The 21,174-nt window shown below is 39.1% G+C and overlaps 1 protein-coding gene across 1 annotated transcript in view; it reads left to right on the top strand.

Annotated features, from left to right (window-relative positions):
- Positions 1-7,879: 7,879 nt before the first annotated feature.
- The window catches only part of LOC131567483 (macrophage mannose receptor 1-like), a 42,566-nt gene continuing 29,271 nt past the window's right edge, over positions 7,880-21,174 (top strand). The window contains exons 1-5 of the mRNA XM_058819130.1: positions 7,880-8,098; positions 9,592-9,765; positions 13,556-13,717; positions 16,758-16,871; positions 19,249-19,395. Coding sequence (XP_058675113.1) covers positions 8,017-8,098; positions 9,592-9,765; positions 13,556-13,717; positions 16,758-16,871; positions 19,249-19,395 — 679 coding nt within the window. The 5' untranslated portion in view covers positions 7,880-8,016. The remainder of the gene's footprint in view (positions 8,099-9,591; positions 9,766-13,555; positions 13,718-16,757; positions 16,872-19,248; positions 19,396-21,174) is intronic.

Below are 21,174 nucleotides of genomic sequence, written 5' to 3'. Positions count from 1 at the left end.
GAAAATCCCCGAAGTTTTTAATCTTTAACATGTATATTTCACAAAAACATATCCAACTTCTCAATAATTCAACAAACTATCAATTACACAAAAAATTTTGCATCACTTCTCTAAATTTCCTCCCATTCCAAACTATAACACCCCTTCTTCCTCCCCAGCTTTTATGGCTGAGCATGACATCCTAGAGTGTGGAATATCTCTTTGGTCCACTGGGATCAACTGTCCTGGCTGTATCCTCTCCCACCTTCTGCCCACCTAAGCCTGCTCACTGATGGGGTGGCATGAGAAGCAGAAAATGCCTTCAGGCTGTGCAAAACTGTTCAGTAACAACTAAAACATCCCTGTGTTATCAGCCCTGTTTTGGTCATAAACCCAAAACATATCACCATCTGAGCTGCTGCAAAGAAAATTAACTCCATCCCAGCCAAAACCAGTATAGTATCTAATTTTAATTATCTTCTTACAATAGTAAAATCTTCTAGAAAGCTCTCTCTCCCAAATCATTCAGTAGGGTGAGAATGTTGTTTAAATACTCTAAGATGACTAATGAAATACAAAAATGGTTTTAGCTTTCCATTGCAGGTAACCCACTGCAGCACCCATGCAAATATTAGTAATGTGTAGGTAACTATTGAATACTATCTAAGAAATACAGGTTCCCACAGGAAACATCAAAAAACATCTTGGATGCAAATATAAAAGCATGCATAGTAATCCACTTGATTTCCTTCCACACATACAATTATTCCACACATATTATCTTTCAAATCTGGATATGATTTCATTTAGCACTGAACTTTTCATTTTCCAGTCTGCTATAAAAGTCAAGGGCCACTGTGGCTTCAGGATTTCAATGTATTTTGCCAGGAAGAATGACCTGGAGCTGGAAGTGGATGTGCCACAAGAAGAAAGGGTCTGACCTACCTCTGAGGAATTCAAGCCTTTCTGTTCTGCGTGAATGTCAGCTGGCTTCCTACCCACAGCAAAGATGAGAACATATGTCTATCTAGGACATGTACCCTGCCATTAGTTATTTACCAGATTGAGCTTTTGGTAACTTTTTGCCTTCAAATCACTACAGCCTGAGACTTTGCTGAGTACTTTTGTCTCAGAAGAGAGAAAATCTTTCCCTTTGACTACCTTAGATCAGGATGATGATCAGAATACATGATTCAGGATGAAAGAGGGAGCCAGATCCAGATATAGTCACTGATGTGTGTGCTGCAGATGAGGCACAGAGGCCACGTGGATAAGCTCATCAAGACCTGTACTGCCCTAAACAGGGGCTATGTGTAGCACATGTATGCACACACATAGACATGTAGGTGTGTATCACACATGTCTGTGTCAAAATGGTTTTGAACTGGTAATATCTCCAGTATAGATATCCAGTGAGTGTAAGGGACAATGAGAAAAAGGCAGTTTTAAGATCAGGAAGGGAGGCTGCAATGCTTCACTTGGAAGTAGTTCTTCTGAAGTCTCATTTTGGTTGGGAGACACCTTGGGAGATCATCTAGAATGACCTCCTCTCTAAAGAAGGGCTGACTCAGATCAGGTTGCTCAGTATCTTGTCCAGCTCAGTTTTGAGAAGCTCCAAGAATAACCTAAAACAGTTTCTTCTGTCACTTAGAGGAATAGCTCATTCCTCACAAAGCCACTGACATCCAAAGAGGTATCACTTCTCATTTAATTACTTCCCCTTTTCTGCCTATTTGTGCAACACATTTATTCATTTAAGTTACATGCAGCCTTTGTTGCACGTAATCATCATACAATCAGTCTTACATAACCATGCAAAGACTTTGGTGGAAGTTTTATTTTTTTACATTGGGACTGAACTTCACGCAGCATCTCTCTTCTCTGTTTATCTTGAGCCAAAAGAATACCACAAATACCCAAACTTTCAGTGACTGTCTTAGAAATAGCAGTGTTCTGTTAGGGGAGCAGCACTTTTCTGAATCTTCTGACTTGTTCCTTTTAACACTAGATGTTTTCCTGGGCTTTTGGGTTTTGCAAGTAATTAGGGAAAATAAATATCTCCCATACACTACAGCAAGAGATAAAGTTTCCCACATGACAATTCATCAACACAACAATACAGAACATTGCTGATTATGGCTGAAATATTTCCCACCTCCTGTCTCTGGGCCAGGCTGTTCCTGACCTTTTTGTGGTTCTACAGATGTTGAGAGGAATTATGAAGCACTTCCTCTTTACTCCCCTGATGTAGCCCCCAAGAGGACCCAGCACAGCTGAAGTGCCTGGCTGGAATCCTTTCCAATGTTAGCAGGAGTTTCACTGACTTCAAATGAGCTTGTTTTTCATCTCCATTGTTTCCTCTTCTCTTATAACAGTGTCAAAGTACGTTTTTACTTTGCTCTGCCTTTTTCCATACTAATCTCATATTGGTGTTTCCCTGGATGTGCTGTACTTTCCCACCCAGAACTTCCATCAAGGAGGATTTGGATGATTTTTAAATACTTATCAGAGTGTCCAAGTGCATGACAATACAGGGGTACAGCCTGCTGCACAACAGGCTTTATACACATTGTAGGTTTGATACCTTACAGGATCATAGAATCATAGAATTTTTAAGGTTGGAAAAGACCTCTAAGATCATTGAGTCCAACCATTAATCCAGCTCTTCCTAAGCCTACCAATAAATCATGTCTCTAAAGCACCACATCTCCACATTTTTAAACACTTCCAGGGATGGTTATTCCACCATTTCCCTGGGCAGCCTGTTGCAGTGCTTGACCAATCTTTCAGCAAATAAATTTTTCCTGATACCCAGTCTAAACCTCCCCTGGTGCAATTTCAGGCCATTTCCTCTTGTCCTGTCACTTGTCACCTGGGAGAGAGACCAATCCCCACTTCACTAAGCCTTTTTTTCAGGGAGCTGTAGATGGAAGGTGCTCCCTGAGCCTCATGTATGCCCCATCAAAATACCCAGTAAATCCCATGTGTTACAAAAGCCTCTCTATGCAAAACAACGTAGGAATGCTGTTTTCAGTCCATTTGGGACTGTACATTGATGGTGATCTCAAAGAAATAGCATGCTGCTCTGTATCCAGCACAGCAAGAAATCACCAAGGCTGACTGTGCCCTAAAGGCACCTTTTCAGGAAGATAATTTAATTCCAGGCAGGTGCTTGGCTTGTGAAACTCAGCTAGCAGGCAAGGTTTTGCCTTTCCCGCACTGATTCACGAGCAGGATTTGAGTTCTGTTAACAGCAGATAGTGCCATCACTGTCGGTAGAACAAACAAACAAACAAACAAACAAATCGGGTGAAGTTTATTTATTGGGCTTCAGAGAATGTCTCTTAGGGTCCTTAAAGCCCCCGGTCCCCTCCTCGGCAGCCGCGCCCGCTCCCGCTGGCGCCCGGGGGAGGAGTGCTGGGCACGGGGGCGCAGCGCAGATCCCGGCGTCCCAAAGTAGGTCTCTGCTCCTTCTGCAGCCCTCTCTGAGCAGCAGCCCGGCATTTCGAGCAGGGGTTTTCCTTGAGACTTGACTTTCTTCCCCTTATCGTTCTCCTTTCCTCCTCCCAACGAGCGGGACTGGCCAATTTTCTTGGAAGACAAACCACTGACCCAGATGCAACGCTGTCAGAGTCGCAAAGGGGATAAAAGAACAAAAACAAACGCCGCACACAACGGCAACAACAATAAAAGCAGCGCCCCTCGCAGCTATCACCGCTTTATCACCTGCACATGCCTGGAAGAAGGCTCTTTCCTCCGCTAAGGGAAAAAAATCAGCTTAGGAAAGCAAAGTTTGAACAGCGAATTCCTGTTATTTCAAACCGCCCCATGTGACAGGATATTTCCTTATCATTTGGAGCCCAGAGTTTTCCCGATCCACCGGGACGCGCTGCGCTCCCAGCCCGGGGCTCGGCCATGGCTCCGTCCCCGCTCCTGCTGCTGCTGCTGCTCGGCCTGCTGCCCCGGGCTGCTCCGCGGCTGGGTAAGTGCCCCGGGCTGTGCCGAAAAACGAGGGGTCACACGGAGCCGAACCCGCTCTGGGGCTGCGGGGGGCGTGCGGAGGAGCCGCGGGTGCAGGTGAAGCCCACGAACATTTAAAGCCTCTCTGCGGCTGATGGAGGGATGGAGGCGGACCCCCCTCGGGACCCCTTCCTCGCCCGCACCCAGAGGTGCCCGGCGGGCAGAGCTGCCTGGCAGGGCGGCCTTTTGGGTGCCCGTGGCGCTGGGGACGCCGAACAGGGCTGTCACTGGCGCTGCCTCGGTTTCCCCACCGCTCCGATGAGTCCCTGATTGATTTGACACCATCCCCAGCTTTCCCTCGCAGCCCTGCTCACCACAGAGGTTTGTGGAACTGCCCGGTACTGGGGCTCTGCCTGTCCTCCAGCCCTCTTGGACGGGCCCTGCCTTTCACAGGTAGCTTTCAAGGGGGAAATGTTAGGGTAGCTGAGGTACTGGGATGGATAAAGGTGTGACAACAGGGGGAAGTTGTGTTGCTTGGTGATACCTGAAGTTTGTGCCCAGTTACTCTGAGATTTGCCATGATTTCCAGCTCACAGCTACGTTTCAGTGAAAGTTTTGCACTTGCACTTTCTGGAAACCTTTTAGCATCCTTTGCTCTCTGGGTTGAGATTTAGCAATGCAAATCTTTGTAACACTGCCTTGTAACCTTTCTTTGTGTAACTAGCAGCAATCAGTTTTGGCCATCTGGCAGACAAGAAGAGCCTGTGTAGGGGAAACAGTCACCCTACCTGCATCTGCCTCCTTGCTCTTTCCTCTTTTGCTTCTGTTTCTGGGTCTGTTCTTCTGATGCTCTCCATTAGAGTTTAACAGTGGTAGCACTTCACTGGCTGCTCAAATTACTTCCTTATTTATGCTCATATAATCTGTGATGGTTTGGAAATGCTGCAGAGTGTGAAGTCAGTTTGGCATTCTGGAATCTCTACCATGAAAATGATACTGTCCAGTGAGATTCTGCAGTACTTGGCACAATTCTTAAATACAACTTGGGGCCAGAGATAGATGGGCAAATAGTCACAGTGGGTGATTAAAGAAAAATGAAAGTCTGTGAGAAAAATTCTTTGGGACCTACTTGGGACATTTGAGTTAAAAGATACTAGATCTCCTTGAATGGCTGCTTGTGCACTGGTAGTGGTGAAGTTGTTTCCTAAGCCTGGCAGGTTCTTATGCATTTTAAAGACCTTCCTTCCAGGGGTAAGTTTCAAAATACGACTTACTGTTAGAAATAGGTTTAATTCAAAGTACTAACATTGTGATACTCATGAGCACACTGTGGTGGACCCTAAACTCTTCCACCCACAGTTCATCTGTGGTGAAGAACAGCACCTGTTACAGAGCTCTGTAACAAATGTTGCTGCAGAGCAGTGAAACACAGCTAATGGTGCTATGTGTGATTCTGCTCAGCCCATTTCCCAGATACAGCTCATCATGTTGGCAAGAGTTGTGTCAAGTGTTTACAGAGAGGACTTGGCAGGGCAGAGGAAGTGCTGCACAAATACCTGGCCTGTTTCTTCTAGACAATCTAATTACTCACACAGATACTGTTATATGGGAATCCCCTTTGGTGAGCAGGATGGCAGAATAAACAGAAATAAAGCTGCAAACTTGAGCAATACAACACTAAGTTACGAGTCTGCTCAATGGCCATGGATTAGAGAGGAGCAACATTGGGGGAAAGGAAATCCTGCAATTACAGCCTCAGCCACAGTTGCTCCAGCATCCTGCTCCCTCTTGTTCTGTTCTCCTGTTTTGGTGTCAGCTCATTTTCATTGCCTCCTTGGCTGAGCTGGCCTTTTAGCTGCTTGCATATGCACTGCTGCCTGCATTGGGAATATGCCCTTGTGTAAGCAGTGAGTTGGGTTTACACACTTCTAATGCTTTGTAAAGGCACCATTGGAATAGTAGAGAGCCTCAGTTTTGTGCCCCTCTCCATCCCCACTGGCCGGACTGCTTTGTTCAGCTTTTAAACTTCATTTTTGAAGCCAAAACTCTGTACCTTCTCATGCTTGGATGCAATAATCGAGGATTTTGACTTAGGGATACTTTTTTCATGTGAAACAGCACCTTCTCTTTAACACCACAAGAACCAGAAAATAAGGGCTGTTATTTTAGGCTACAGATACAATTTTAGCAGTTTGAAAAATCAGGTAGTGTTTTCTATACATGTGAAATTGTTTGACATCTCTTTTATCCAGAAACTTTGAACAAGATTTCAGGAAAAGGAGAGTTGCAAGCACTGCATATATCAGTTTACAATAACATTGTGCTAAATGCTAGTAGAAAAGCAGAATAAAAAGAAGTTGTCACCAGGAGTGATAATTATACATTTCCTTGTATTGTCTGTGAGTAAAACAGTTTGGCAAAAGACAACAATTTCTGCCTCCAGTGCTCATCAGTTTTACATTATTTCCCAGTGAGTTGGAAGCCAAAGGACAAGAGAAGGAAGCTGAACTATAGATGAAATACGTCTAGGTCAGCTCTTTCTCTGAGAGAGAGGTTATTTGTTCCCAGATTGTTCTTCTGCAGAATGATCATTTCCACATTAGAGCCTCAACAGAAAAGGGAAGACTCTCTGTGGTTAACCTGTTTTCTCCTTAACTATTTCTCCATTATAGAATTTATTTAGTTTGGCAATCATACACTAAAATAAATAGCATTTAAATCAGCTTCCATCCCCAGAGTCACATAAATTAATATTTCTCCTTCCTATCTCATAGCCAGTTAAAATATAGCTTTAAAATGTTGTGCATCCTGTTACCTTATATGAAAGAGCATGATAAAGTTACTGTGCCAAAAGGTATCTCAGGTGGATCAGAGAGGAGAAATTTTCAGTCTTTCAGCAAGACTGGCTCAGAAATGTTACACTCATAGCACATCCACATGCAAAAGATGCTAAAACCTTTCAAGTGGTTACAATTTTGAAACCAACCTTGAATACGTGAAAATGCATGCTGTGAAGCACTGTTTACTGAGAGGGAGAAATACCCTGGGAAGCTATGAAGAGCTTTGCATATTTTCATAAGTCATCAAGAGGCATAACTGGTGATGGCAAATCTATTGCTGTTGGTATTTCAGTCATAATGGAGAGATGCAAGAAAGAAGTCACTGATGACTGAATTAAAAAATAAATATGTTCTACAAGAAGCTTGACTATAAAGCTTAAAAACATGTCCTTCTCCTCAGTTAATACCTTAAAGATTTTAGCAGGGCTTTTGGGAGCAGAGCTCCCCGCTGTGAGGAAACAGAGCCTGAAGAACTCGGTGGCTGTTGTCGTCTCCCTAAGCCTGGGAGCCAGTGCTGCTGGAGAGCTCAGTGTCAGGATCTGCTCTCTACAGTGTCCATGTATCCTCATTTCAGTAATTCCCTGGGTGCAGCTTGGATTAACACCGTGAGTGTGTTTTCTCTCTTCAGTTTAACCCATGCTTTAAACCTGCAGGAGACACTTGGTCTACACCTCTGCTGCCTTGTGCTTTTGTGTGTAGATGCTTTCACTGACACAAACCAGTTGAAATGTCCTCACATCTGAGCTAGTTGCACCATACAGCCACTTCAACAGGTGTAAGTGTAGTCCACACCTTCTTTTGCTGAACAGATAATGAGATTTGCACATCAAGAGAGGTGTCCAGATTCATATTTCATTTAGATAGCAGATAAGGATATCTCAAACCAAATCATTGCAGTGTTTGTTTTTTTTTCACAGATACTAGCATCTTCTTAATATATAATGAAGATCACAAGCGCTGTGTACTGGCTCAAAGTTCTAATTCAGTGACTACTGCTCCTTGTGTTCAAGAAAATGAGGCACAAAAATTCAGGTGGGTCTCAGATCACCAGCTCATGAGCATAGCATTCAAATTGTGCTTGGGAGTGCCTTCGAAGAAAGACTGGGTTCCCATCACCCTGTACCCTTGTGACAAGGCTAGTGAACTTCAGCGATGGGAATGCAGAAATGAGACTCTCTTTGCAATCCAAGGGGAAGATTTGTTTTTCAACTATGGAAACAAACAGGAAAGGAATATTATGCTGTACAAGGGATCTGGTTTGTGGAGTAGGTGGAAGGTCTACGGAACCACAGACGATCTGTGTTCTCGAGGCTATGAAGGTAAAGTTCTGTAAATTAATTTCTGTATTTCAAACTCGTTTTTATGTGTAGATAATTAAAACATTTTATATGTGGAGAGGAATTTTCTTAATCTTATTAATGATCAGTGAGTGTGAATTCAGGTGAAATAAGCAATACTTGAGTGGGTGTGCCTTTCATTTTTTGAGTACTTCAGTTTGGTTTTTGTCAAATTAGCCAAAGTGCTGATAGATGATTAACCATGCATGGTAGTGATTCATTTGGAGAGAACAAAAAATTCTATGGTTATTCAAAACATGTATAACTATTACACAGCAGTTGATGATAACTTTTACTATTTACTATATGTGTACAGAAAGACATAGTGTGAGTGTTTAGTCTGTTGGTTATATTTTTTCTTTAGGATGTAAATATTAACTGACAGTAAGATATTATTTCACTCTTGATATGTTAATTTCCAGTATTGCAGATGTTTTCCTAGGTGTTTGAAGGGAGTCTCAGAGTTGATGCTAAAATGTTAGACAAAGAAATGAGATATTTTAAATTGTTAAATTTGAATAAGATATTTTAAATAGTTAAATTTTAAAAAGTTACGTATAATGCCTCTCTATATATATGTTCATCTCCATATATATATTCATGATAAGTATCTGGAAATATATTTGACTTCCCATTTAGTATTTTATGATAAGCAGAAATGGTCACAGAGGGAGGTATGGGTGCAGTTTCTGTGGTTTACACTTTGACTGATTACAGTACTAGTCCTTGGCCAGAAGCCAGAGCCGAAGAACCCTAGCAAAGCAAATTATGTGAAAGAAGGCAGGGAGGAGATGTAATGATATCCTGCTATTCCTTCCTCCTCTGTTTTCTAGCAGCTCTGTGAGACAGTGACCCTGGTATGTCACCTGTCCAAAAATCCTTGTCAGGTCCAGTTCCCCTGTATGTCCTTCCATCAATGAATGTACATGACAAGTGCACACACAGAAAGCTGCTTTAGTTACTCTCATAAGTTGCATTGAGTCAGGTTTCTGATAAAAGAAAAAGTATTTTTACATGCAAATATAAAATTTATTTGGGCATAATATATTGGAGTCACTCCATGGCATGGACCTTTCAAGTTTACATGGACATGCTCTTTCATGTCCAAAATGATCAGTAGTTGCCTGGGTTATTGACAGAACATTCAACAGTCTTTTGCACTTTAAAAAATGGCATAAGTGTGTGTGTTTTGTACTTTTGATTGTTATGCATGGGAAATTTAGCATAGGAATGTACTTGTCTTAGCTCAGTTGTGGTCTGTTGTCTCCCTTAGCAACAAAAATTTATCTCACTATGAACATGGGTATCAGCTTTGGCCTGGAGTAAAATGAGCAATGTTTCAGTTCTAGTACAGTTGTATACTGAGCTAGCAAGCTTTCCTTGCTACAATATTTTAATAGGATCATAAAGACTAACTCCTATATATCTCATGCTTATTAATTTTTATGCATTTTTGAATTGTTGTGTCTCCTTAGATACCTACACTGTGAAAGGAAATGACAATGGAGCCCCTTGTGTGTTTCCTTTTAAGTTTGGTGGTAAATGGTATGCTGACTGCACAAATGCTGGCAGATCAGATGGCTGGTTCTGGTGTGGAACCACCTCGGACTATGATGTTGACAGGAAGTATGGATTTTGCCCAATGAAATGTAAGATTTTACATTCACGGTTCTGCTGTGCTCTTACTCAGCTGCCTGGAAATATGCCCATAATAACATGCGCCTTATGGTTTGAAATGTCTCTGTTTAGCCTGCTTTCCTTTTAACATCAACATAAATATCCAAATATAGAACCCAGCATAAAAAACATTGCCCAATTATTTTTGGGTGAAAGTATTTTAATCGTATTCTGGAATCTCTATGTACACAATTTACTTAAATAGAAAGTAAATTAGATGCTTACAGTAGCATAAGTAGTATATATAAAAGGTCAAAAAGTAGAAATCTATGAAGTGGAACTGAAAGCAAGAATACAATTTAATTGAAAATTAAAATTATTTTCGAGAATGAGTTGCCTTTTAGACATGGAGGAACTTCCTTGAACTCTTTAGTACATCCCAGTGTTTCCCAAATCTGTGTACTGTATTTTATTTCTGTCTTTTAACTCAATTAGAAGTATTTGTATTCTAATTTCCCTGGTTTGCATATACTTGGTGTTTAAAATGCAGTATTATCAAAGTGCAGAACTTTATTTAGAAATGTTGATCTTACTTTAAGTAAATGGGAGTAATTTATGCCTGCATGCATTTGAATTCTTTTAAATTTTAATGAATTTTCTCTGGACCTCTGTAAAATATGTACTAAACATTTTGTCTGCAAGCTGCTTCTTCTGTCATGCTGAGAAGGGTAGCACTTTCCCCTCCTTTCTTCTTTATTATTGTGTTTTGCTGTAAAGCTCCAGCTGACTGCAAGCAGAGATAAGGAGAAAAATATGCCTTTCCTTTGATGTGAAGAAAACTGTTTGGGTTGATCTTAACTGATTTGATGACAAAATACTGGTGTCCTTTCCTGATTTCCATGAATGTTGCATTCAGTATTTCAGAAAATAAAAACTGCACCTTTTTTTTCTTCAATGTCAATATCATTTTCAGGACAATAAAAACATGCTGGGAATATCAATCCCATTAATAAAGCACATGCAAATCTGACTTAAGAATACTCCCTGCTTAGTATTATTTGAGTACAACAAATAGGAGGCATCATTAAAATTTTGTTTAATTCTTTGGCATAATTCAAGGAAATCCATTCAGATGGCAGTGATTGTTTTTGGATAAAGCTGCTTTATGCTGACTGCCTGCATGTTTCCTTCCTGATTCTTCAGTACTAGCTATGAAATATTCAGGTTTGGGTCATATATTTTCATGAGAGACAGGCCATAGTAGCAGAAGTTTTAGTCATCCCTATGAAAGAGAAATGAATGAGATATGAGAGTGTGATAAGGTTATAAACTTCAGCAACACCTTTAAAAATAGGATGTTTAAGTTTGTGTGTGTTAAAGTTTATTTACTAAGAATAAAGTGTTGTTTCCTAAACTGTCTTCCTAAATGGACCAAGGGTGCCAACATGAAAATATGTGATGCAAACTCTTGCAGCTGCTCTTACTGGGACCAGGACCTTCAGGGAAATGTCTGCGGCTGACCCAGTCACTTCTCACTGTGACCAAAACCACCTCAGGTGTTCCCCAAAATGAAGAGGGCATGAGGCCGTGTCTGTGACAATTATAATCAATAGAGGTGGAGAAATTTTATCAGTGGAGGTGCCATAATTGTGATCGTGACCCTTTATTTGGTGATTTAGAAAGAGATGCTGGGACAGTAACAGCAGAAGTTTAACCCCAGCTAAAGGAACGGAGCAGGAATAGAGCAAACAATTTTTAGTAGGCTAGGAAATTCTGCTTCTTTATAGGTTACACCATCTCTTTTTGAACTGTATGCTGTTCTTGAAAGCAGGTGTTGGGAAGAAAAGTTGCACAGTGTAAGCCCATCAGGAGAGTGACTCAACGTGTACCTATAGCTCTATTCCAGTGGGAAAAGGTCCATTGAGGCCTCTCTTGATGGATGAAGGATTCAGAAACTCTTCTGAAAGGTTTTTTATGCATTAAGCAATGCATAAAAATGCAAGAGACTAGGACAGGAACAAAACCTGCAGAAAAGAAATTCATGCTGAATTGATCTGTTTAGGGATAGAGTTCAGATTTTTATTAATTTTCTACTTATGTACTGAGGACAGATGTGATTTAACATTAATTTAGCTTTTTTTACATTTTAGGCACTAAAATATATTATTCCAGGAAAATGTTTTATCTTGTTTCTCTGGGGGAACTAAGCTTTAAACAATAGCCTACAAATTTCCAAAATCCTGCTCTGCAATCCTGCATTTGAACTCTCAAAACTCAGGCATCTTAAAAGCAAATATTCCAAGACTTAGAAATGAGTTTGATTTTTATGAAAGGCCAAAAATCTATAAGACAGCACCATATGGAAGTCAGCTATAAATTATGAGACAGGGGAACTGAGGTGGAAGGTTGGATAAATGCCCAAGACTTGTTTACCTCTTCTCTGTAATAATTACACAAGATTTATAAACCCCTTACTCTCAAGTCAGAGCCAGTTTTCTTTACTGAATTATAGATTTTACTATTTTTACAATATTAATTTCATCCCAGGCTTGTGCACAGGGATTTATGGTCTTTTAGAACACAGTGTAGCAAAGAAGTTTTGATTCTGACAGTTATAAAATATTTTGGACAGAAGTTGATTTGTGGATAATGATAATCACATGAAAGTTACCATTTTTAATGAAATGCCATTATTACAGTAGGTTATATTTTATTTCTTTTAAAAATAAAGATAATGTGAAAAGAATCACTTTATATTACCTATAGACAATCAGATTTAATACAGGAAAAAGTGGAACTGGTTAAGTGACCTCCTGGTATTTAACATGTATCATGCTTTGTTTTGAGTTTTGTTTATTGTCCCATTTCCCTCTACTTGCAGACTGAAGTATTCTGAGCACTCTGAATTTAGATAAGACCTCTTTCTCTCAGTTCTTCAGATTGCAACTTGAGAAGCTGATAAAGGCTTCAGGAATTCAGGTTTTTTTCCTTGTTGGCAGACATGCACTGATCTCTGCTGTGTTCTGCTTGAGTCATGCAACTTTATTCCCTTTATGTGATATTTAGCTCAGTGCTGGGACTCACGTAGGTTCCAATTTTGGCAGATCGAGATCACACTGTTTTCTGTTGCTTGTTTGTGGAGGAACAATTGAGATGAGGCGGGAGAGACCGCAGCAGTGTAAAGAGTGTGGTACCTTCTGGGGCAGCTTCTCCTGTTGGGTGCTTTTGGGTGATGCTCTCACTGGCACTGCCTGAAAGTGCCAATTCAGGTATTCAAGGAGCTCATTCAGGCTGTGTGGCAGAGGAGAAAGTCATGCCATGTCAGACACATGCTTAAGGAATCAGGAATTGCAGGGGAATGTGAGATGGATACTGATGATGTCAGCTTTGCATTCAGCACTTGGGTCTGATTACCACAATCACAGTAAGAAAAATCTATAGCCACTTTACATAGTGACCCAAATTGGTAAAAAAATTGGGGTTTATCTCGGAAAAAAGGTCAGCTTGATATACACCTTAGCTAGCACCAGCCTGAAAGTTTTTAGTCTTTTCCCCCACATTCACAAATCAACTCTTTTAGCATGTTTTTATCCACCTAAACAGCAGATTCTTTTCTACCAGAGAAAACATTGACCTTGTTTCATACCCTATCTACTGTCCTGGATCCACTATGACATTAGAGAACCTCAGGATTTCTTTCAAACCATTTGTCTATAGCAGTGTTTGGGCATTTTTCGTCTTTTGCTATGCAATTTTTTTTGGGTATATTTTATCTGGCTCTGCCTTTATGATGAGTTACAGCATTTTTGTTTCTCCCTGTAGTTACTAGTAATGATTTGTGGAACACAGACCCTTTAACAAATGTCCAGTACCAGATAAACTCTGAGACAGCTCTGAAGTGGCATCAGGCAAGAAAAAGCTGTCAGCAGCAGAAGGCAGAGTTATTGAGCATCACAGAGTTACATGAACAAACATACCTGACAGGTAGGTTAATATTATCCATTTTTTCCTTAAAAAAGTGTATTACTGCAACAGTGACACTAATATGGCATGTTCCATCTTGAAGATTATATTTGTTCAATTCTGGTAATTAGTAAATTGAAATAATTATATTGAGTGATTCATCTGGAAATATAGGAGAGATAATATTTACTTTACCATTATTAAATATTGCCATAAAATAATAGTGGCATAAAAAATTACAACAATTAAATAATGTCAGCTACAAAGAACGAATGTTGGAATGTAGAAAAATGCAAAGCAGTTCGTAAACTGAAGATGTAGATACCAAGATTGCATGCTTCTTTCTTTCTTCTTGTAGTGTATATTAGTCAGCAGTTTTGCCTATTTCACTAAAGCTATTGCATCTTCAGTATATCCTAATATATGAAAAGAAAAAGAAATAATAAACAAAAGGACTCATAAATATTCTCTTTTAATTTTAATCTTCACACTTCTCCTATGAGAAAAATCTTAAATTCTAAATTTTAAATTATACTTGAATATATTTACATTCTACATTGAGAAAATCCTCTTTATTACCTTCTCAGCCTGTGTACAAACATGAAATAGTTCACTGATTCATCTAGTAAATAGATTAGAAAATATTTTGAATATGGTACATCAGTTGAAATATAAAATATTTTATACCATAACCTATATGTTGTGCTCTCTAAATTTCTAGAATAAGAGGATTAGAGAATGGTTTGGGTAGAAAGGTGAACATCTAAAGATCATCTAGTCCAACCTCTCTGCCGTGGTATGGGACATCATGGATTCCACTAGGTTGCTCAAAGTCCCATGTAACCTGACCCTGAACACTTTCAATGATGAGGATTACAATTTCTCAGGGCAACCTGTTCCATCAACTTTATAAAAATGCCTTCATTATATCCAATCTAAATCTGCCCTCTTTAACTTTTAAACTATTACCCCTTGTCCTGCCACTACAAGCCCGGGTAAAAAGTCTTCCTCCAAATTTATAGAAGTCCTTTGCATTTATTGAAAAGCCATGATAAGGTCTCTGCAGAACCTTCTCCTCTGCAGGCTGAACAACTCCAGCTCTCTCAGCCTTTCTTCACAGGAGGGGTGTTTCAGCCCTCTGATGAATTTTCCTGCCTCCTCTGGACTGGCTCCATGCCTTTCTTGTACTGGGGACCCCACAGCTGAGCACAGCACTCCGAGTGGATCCCCAGAGAAGGGTGAGGGTCAGAATCCCTTCCCTGCCCTGCTGCCCACGCTGCTTTGGAGGCAGCCCAGGACACGTTTGGCTTTCTGGGCTGTGAGTGCACATGGCCTGGTCATGTCCAGCTTTTCATCCATGAAGTCCTTCTCTGCCATGCTGCTCTCAGTCCATTCATCCCCTAGTCCATACTGATATTGTGAATTTCCATGACCCAGGGACAAGACCTGGTGCTTGGTCTTGTTGAACTTCAATGGGCCCACTCCTCCGGCCTGTCAGAGGCCTCTGGCTGCCATTGCTTCCCTCCATGAGCCAAAGACACCTCTCAGCTGGCTGTCATCTGCCAACTTGCTGAGGGTACACCTAGTCCCACTGCTATGTGAGTGACGTAGATATTGATAATATTGGTCCCAATACAGACCTCAGAGGGACTCCACTTGTTACTGGTTTCCATTTGGATTCTAAGCCATTGGCTGTAGCTCTTTAGATGCAGACATGCAGCCAATTCATTATCCATCTAATAGTCCTTCAATCAAATCCATATTTCTCCAGTTTAGAGGATGAGAAATGCATTTTTAATGCTATGAACAATTTGTTCTGTCTAAACTTCCATTTTCAATTTAAAGATTTGGTCAAAACATGGATTGTTTTTTAAATGACTGAGAAAATTACTGTTGAAATTAGTGTTCAAGGGAGCAAACTGGTGCTGGCATAGTTAGTTATTAGTTGATGTGTTTTAATTGCAAACTGATAGATATGGCTGCTAAATTTATGTGAAGATCAGTTTTTCATTATACAGATACCCTGGCAGTACTAGGATTTCCTGTCATGCTCAGTTCTCAGTTCTCCCAACCACAAATTGTTTGTCCAGGAGAAGTAATAGAGCATGTTAATGTGTTGATGCAAAACCAGGTCTGAGATTCCAATTCTTTCCAGTCAACTACCTCTCCTTTTAAGTTTGCCATGCTTCAAGTGCTGCCCATCGCTGTGGTGTCAAAGGCAGCTACAAATTGCAACATCTTGGAAAGATGCCATCAGTAGAAGCAGAAACAAATGATACACATTGCACAATGATTTTCTGTGAACTATGCAGAAACACACTTAAATTTAAAAAATCAGCAGGCATCCAGCTGCTCTTCGCAGCCTTATACTGAGGGCAGAGATAGACAATTGATTAGTACTGATTATGAATAATGTTCAGCAGGGCCATACATAAGCATGATATTTCTAAGTGCTTTTCAGAGCTAGAGGAATAAATTTGAACTGATTCTTTTCAAAACCTTAACATTGGCTAACTGACTTAACATTGTCAAAAGAACTGAAATTGATCAGTCTGAAAAACACACAAGATACGCTGTTAAAAAGATGGTGCTGGCAATGATTGCATTTTAATGTATTTTGATAAATGACAACAGGTTTTTAGACTGTGAAACTCAAACTTGTTGATTTTATGGAAGAGAAAATACACACTGGGAAACTTTATTTTCGTTTTAGAAAACTGATTTTTGGTTTTGTGACCTTTCCTGCAAGTTTATTCATTTAATATTTTATAGTTCCAAAAAACACGAGTTTCATGTTTTTTATCAATGGTAGCAGAGTAATTTTGTTTTCTGTTGTAATAAAATTCTCCCAATCTAAATATGTCAAAACTCAAAAACTAAACCGATGTAGGATGACCTGTTTATCAGGTTTTGCATAACCACCTTAACTTGAATGTTAAAAATTGTTAAAACTTGTACTAGGAAAAAAGAGAAGGCTTAACAAGAGTTCAGCTCTCGAGTTTTGATGAGTGTTTTCTCTTGCTGTGGACTTCCAGTGTCTCTCTGTGTCTCTGTTACCCAGGTCTGACTCGCACACTGAGTTCAGCTCTCTGGTTTGGCCTCAACAGTTTGAATTTCAACAGTGGATGGCAATGGGTTGGTGGTGCTCCTTTCCGGTACTTAAACTGGGTTCCAGGTAAGTTTAAATGCTTTGCTACCCAGTTCAAAAGGCAAAAACTTGGTCATTGTGTAGCAAATATCTTTTCTAGCACTCTATTCTCCTGCAATTATTGGACTTGTTTTGATGCTGAAAGATTCTGGTTGTGATTATAAACACTATGAGTAATGGCCCTTATTCTAGGGATATGGCCCAGGCTTAATTTATTATTCATAAGGGAAATGGTAGGCTAAAAATCCATAGGAAAGTTTTAAGTCATTTGTTGACACTTCATTTGCTTATTTTCCTGATTTATTTTATTTTTGAATGCAGAAGAAACCAAGTGCTGTAGAAACCTTAATTTGTGAAATTAGGATGATCAATGGTGAGGCGGTTATGTTTGTTTACTCCTTTTCTTCAAATTCCTTTCCAGTTTGTTTTTGTTCAATTTTTTTTTTTTATTTGCTTCAAGAATAGCTTTTCATTTTCATTTAGGATTAACCTACTCTCAACAGTAACACATATCAAGCTGAACATTTGAGGCTAGACTATTTTCACAGAAGCCCAGCTACTCCACAGCTGTAGCTGCAGTGTTGAGCTCTGGTGCCATCATCAGAAAGTTTCTGTGCCATCTGTGCACGTGGTGAAGGGCTGCATCTCTGGTTGACTATTCAGAGTGCCTATGTAATAGCGTTTTTTTGCAGGACCCTTGCCTTGTTCCTTTGCACCGGCTATTCAGGGATCTTTTGGAGACTAATTTAAAGTAGGTGTCTGAAGTTCTGCAGTGTAAATGCTCTTTATCTTCACTGAGCATGTAATCATCAGTAACTAAAAGTGCATGCTCAAGTATACCACCCTGGGCCTTCCTTGGGTAGATAAGGCCAAAAGCACATTTTAGGTGGACAAACTTCTTGAGCAGGCAAGCTCTGAAGAGTGAATTGAACTACTTTACAAATAGCTCTCCAGTGGAGTGAGCACACAGGCAAAGAGATGAACTGCAAGTGGCTGTGGAGGTATTTACAGGTCTGTCATCTGAGTGCACTGATGAGAATCCGCATGTAAGGAGGACGGGGGAAACAGAGTTGTGAGATGGAGCCAAAGCAGCAAGAGGGGCTGTTCATGGTTGTTAAAACTGCAGACAACTCTCAGTTGTACTGTAAAGAATGAAATAGTTAAAATGGGGTTTGATGTAACAGAAATGGACTCCATTTATCCTTAACTCCTTACAGTCCCTAATTTCATTCAAAGGTAATACTCTACTCTTATGTCCATATAACATATCTTATATTTGTGCTATCTCCTTCATGACTTTATGTTGGCTCTGCCTCCCTGTCTCATCCCCATTACACTGAATACTTAAGAACTTTTTCTTAAGTATTTTCACTAACACATTTTAAGGGAATTTGTGGAAACTTCAGATTTTTCTATCGCACTAGCCCTAAAGTAATAGACAAAAAATTGAACTGTTATCAGTGTTTAAACAAAACTAATTTTGCTTAGACATTTTGAGGATCTAGCTGCTGATAGCTGTACTTCTTTATGCAATAAAACATTTTAAAATTGTATTTTTGAAGTAAGCATATTTATTTCTCCTATGGGAAGAAGATAGAACATGACTGTGAATATAAGACTATATTTAATCTAAAGTAATGAAGTCATAATGAAATAAGAAAATTTCAGTGAAAGATCTTGGACTTTAAAAGTATTGTTTGGTTGTGTTTATTCTGTGTAGCACCAATGCTTGTTATGCAGAATAGCGGCGTATGGTCAGAAATTAAAGAAAAAACAAGCTAAGTTTAATAACAATATGTCAGATCTTGAAAAGTTCACCTGGTTCATTGCTGAAATTTATTTTGTTCTACAGCTTCTACTTTTCTTCTAGGTGTTTTTGTTAGTATCAATGCTAACCAACTATACCAAAAATATATCAATATCCTGATATTGTCATGTTGTTTAGACAAATGAAGTTCACATCAGCAAAATAATTGCTTATTATTTTTCTTATACTGAGTACAGAATTCGGCTAACTTATGGAACAGTTTTTTTTTACCTGAAGACAGTCCTCTGGAGCTTAGACATTCTCTATCTAGAAAAGGAAAAAAATCCCGAAGAAAATAAACATATACACTGTAACACCTTCTACCAGGACTTTGAACATTTAAAAGGCTGTTAAATTATGAATTTGCAACTTGTGGCTGCTGTGGACAAATTTTCTCTTAAGGGAATGAACTTCCCCCTTCAGGCTAAAGGACTGCCATGTACCACAATGGTCTGTGTGTTAATGCGTTTTATGGTTGAAGTATGGACCAGAAGGGAATGTGAGAGTTGGGAGGATAACCATGTTGTGCTTATACTCTGTTGTTGATGGGAATTGTGGGGGTAGTTTTTTGTTTTGTTTGTTTGTTTTGTTTTTAAGGTCATCCTTCTCCAGAACCTGGGAAAATCTGTGGTGCATTGAATCCTGGCAAGGGTGCTAAGTGGGAGAACTGGGAATGTGATAAGAAACTTGGCTATATTTGTAAACGAGGAAATGCCACTCTAGAATCTTTCATTATTCCTAGAGGTAGGTTTGGTAATAAACCCTCAACAAATTCTTTGTGACCAATGTTTTCTACCTGCAACTGGAATAGATGTTATTGCATGTAGTAAAATCGAGCAAAGGACTCTGTAGACTGTGGTTTGACCAAGATTACCTCTAAAAGTAAACAGTGTGTACTTCCTTTTTGTTCTGGTCTCCCTGTTTCCTGTGTAATAATCTTCAATCGTCTTGAGAACTCCACAATTTTGCAATCTTGAACTCTTTTCCAAAACCAAGCAGAACTGATTCTGATGATAATAAAAAATGAATTCAATGTTTTTAAAATAATGTAATTGTCTGAAAACTCATGTACACAATGAAAATAATCCACTTCTTCCTGGAATTTTCACTACTTATGGGTTGGTGCAAGTCAGTAGTGGAGTAGAAGACTGTTTTTAAATTCTTTCGAATTAGATATTTTTAATGTATCTACATGTCTTATAAATATAGAGAACTTTATATAGAAATATAAAAATATTCATTTGTATACATATAAAAGCATATACAATTCTTTAAGAAATTATTTAAAATATGTATTTATATACACTTTTTCAGAAGAAATGTAACGCTGAAACTTACCTCACGTACTTAAGAAAGACAGAAGAGTGATAGGACTTATTTTGACCTCTTTCCTCATTTTCTCTCTGTGTACTATAAATATCTTTAACTTACTCCTTTGTTTCATCACTCCTTCTTTCTGTTCTTTCCAAGTTCCTTTCTTTTTCCAGGTCATATCTCTATCTCTTAAATCCACTGATATTATTTTGTATAGGTTTTGGAAGCAGAAGGCTGAACTGGAATTACATTTCCAGTTCATTTATTAATATGCATCACTACTTGCAAAAAAGATGGTTTGGAAAATCAGTGTTTGATATTTGGCTTAAAGAACAGTTAATGTTTTTTAATATTTTTTTTGCTTTTGCCAATATGGAATCAGTCCTGTTAAAAACACTTAGGACAGAGAATTCTGCCTCATTATTTTTTGCTTTGTTGCAAAGAGAAAAAACCACAAGAATTAGTTGGTGTCTCACTAATTAGATATTGAAATACATATTAATTCATTAATTCAATTGATGATTTGGTATTGAAATCAAGTACATTCATTACTTTAGCAGAGAAAGACTTCAATGCATGTTAAAATTGTTTCCTAATTTAAGATGTAAAGTTTCGTTAGTATTTGTATACAGGTGATACCCAAATAGTTTCATTTATAGAGGTTGTTTTAGGTTGTTTAACTGGCTACTGCACACCTTTTCAGGTTTCATACACCAGTTCTGAAACACTGATGCCTGTAAATATAATACCAGTTTAAGACTGGCTGCTATTTTATTTATATTTATATTCAGGGGTTTTGTTTTGGAGGGAGATGTGTGTCTAATGGTCATTACTCTCTTTTGCATTCAGCTTTTGTTCCTAACCCCCACCTCCACCCTTCAGTTTACCAGCAATTTGAAGGAGGAGAAAAATGTTTTCAATTAAACATAAATTGCTGAGTAAACATTATGACAGATAAACCAGAGATCAGCAATAGTTCAATTAATACAATATTTTCCAAAATGTCCCATGGGGGGAAGTAATAAAAGGAGTAAGTATGGAATCATGCAAGGTGCCCTCAGCTTCTAAAGGTGTAAAGGAAAACTCATGGCAGATTATGTTTTCCTGAGTTAAGAAATAAATTAATTGCAAATTTATACATGCACTTAGTTGTTCACTTGACATTAAACACAAAGAAAAGCCTTTGAAATTTTAACCCTGGAAGTTATA

Source organism: Ammospiza caudacuta, chromosome 1 (genome assembly GCF_027887145.1).
Source record: "Ammospiza caudacuta isolate bAmmCau1 chromosome 1, bAmmCau1.pri, whole genome shotgun sequence".
In the NCBI taxonomy this organism is placed as follows: Eukaryota; Metazoa; Chordata; class Aves; order Passeriformes; family Passerellidae; genus Ammospiza; species Ammospiza caudacuta.
The sequence above is the reverse complement of the archived record's forward strand: the minus strand, read 5'-3'. Positions and strand labels throughout refer to the sequence as shown.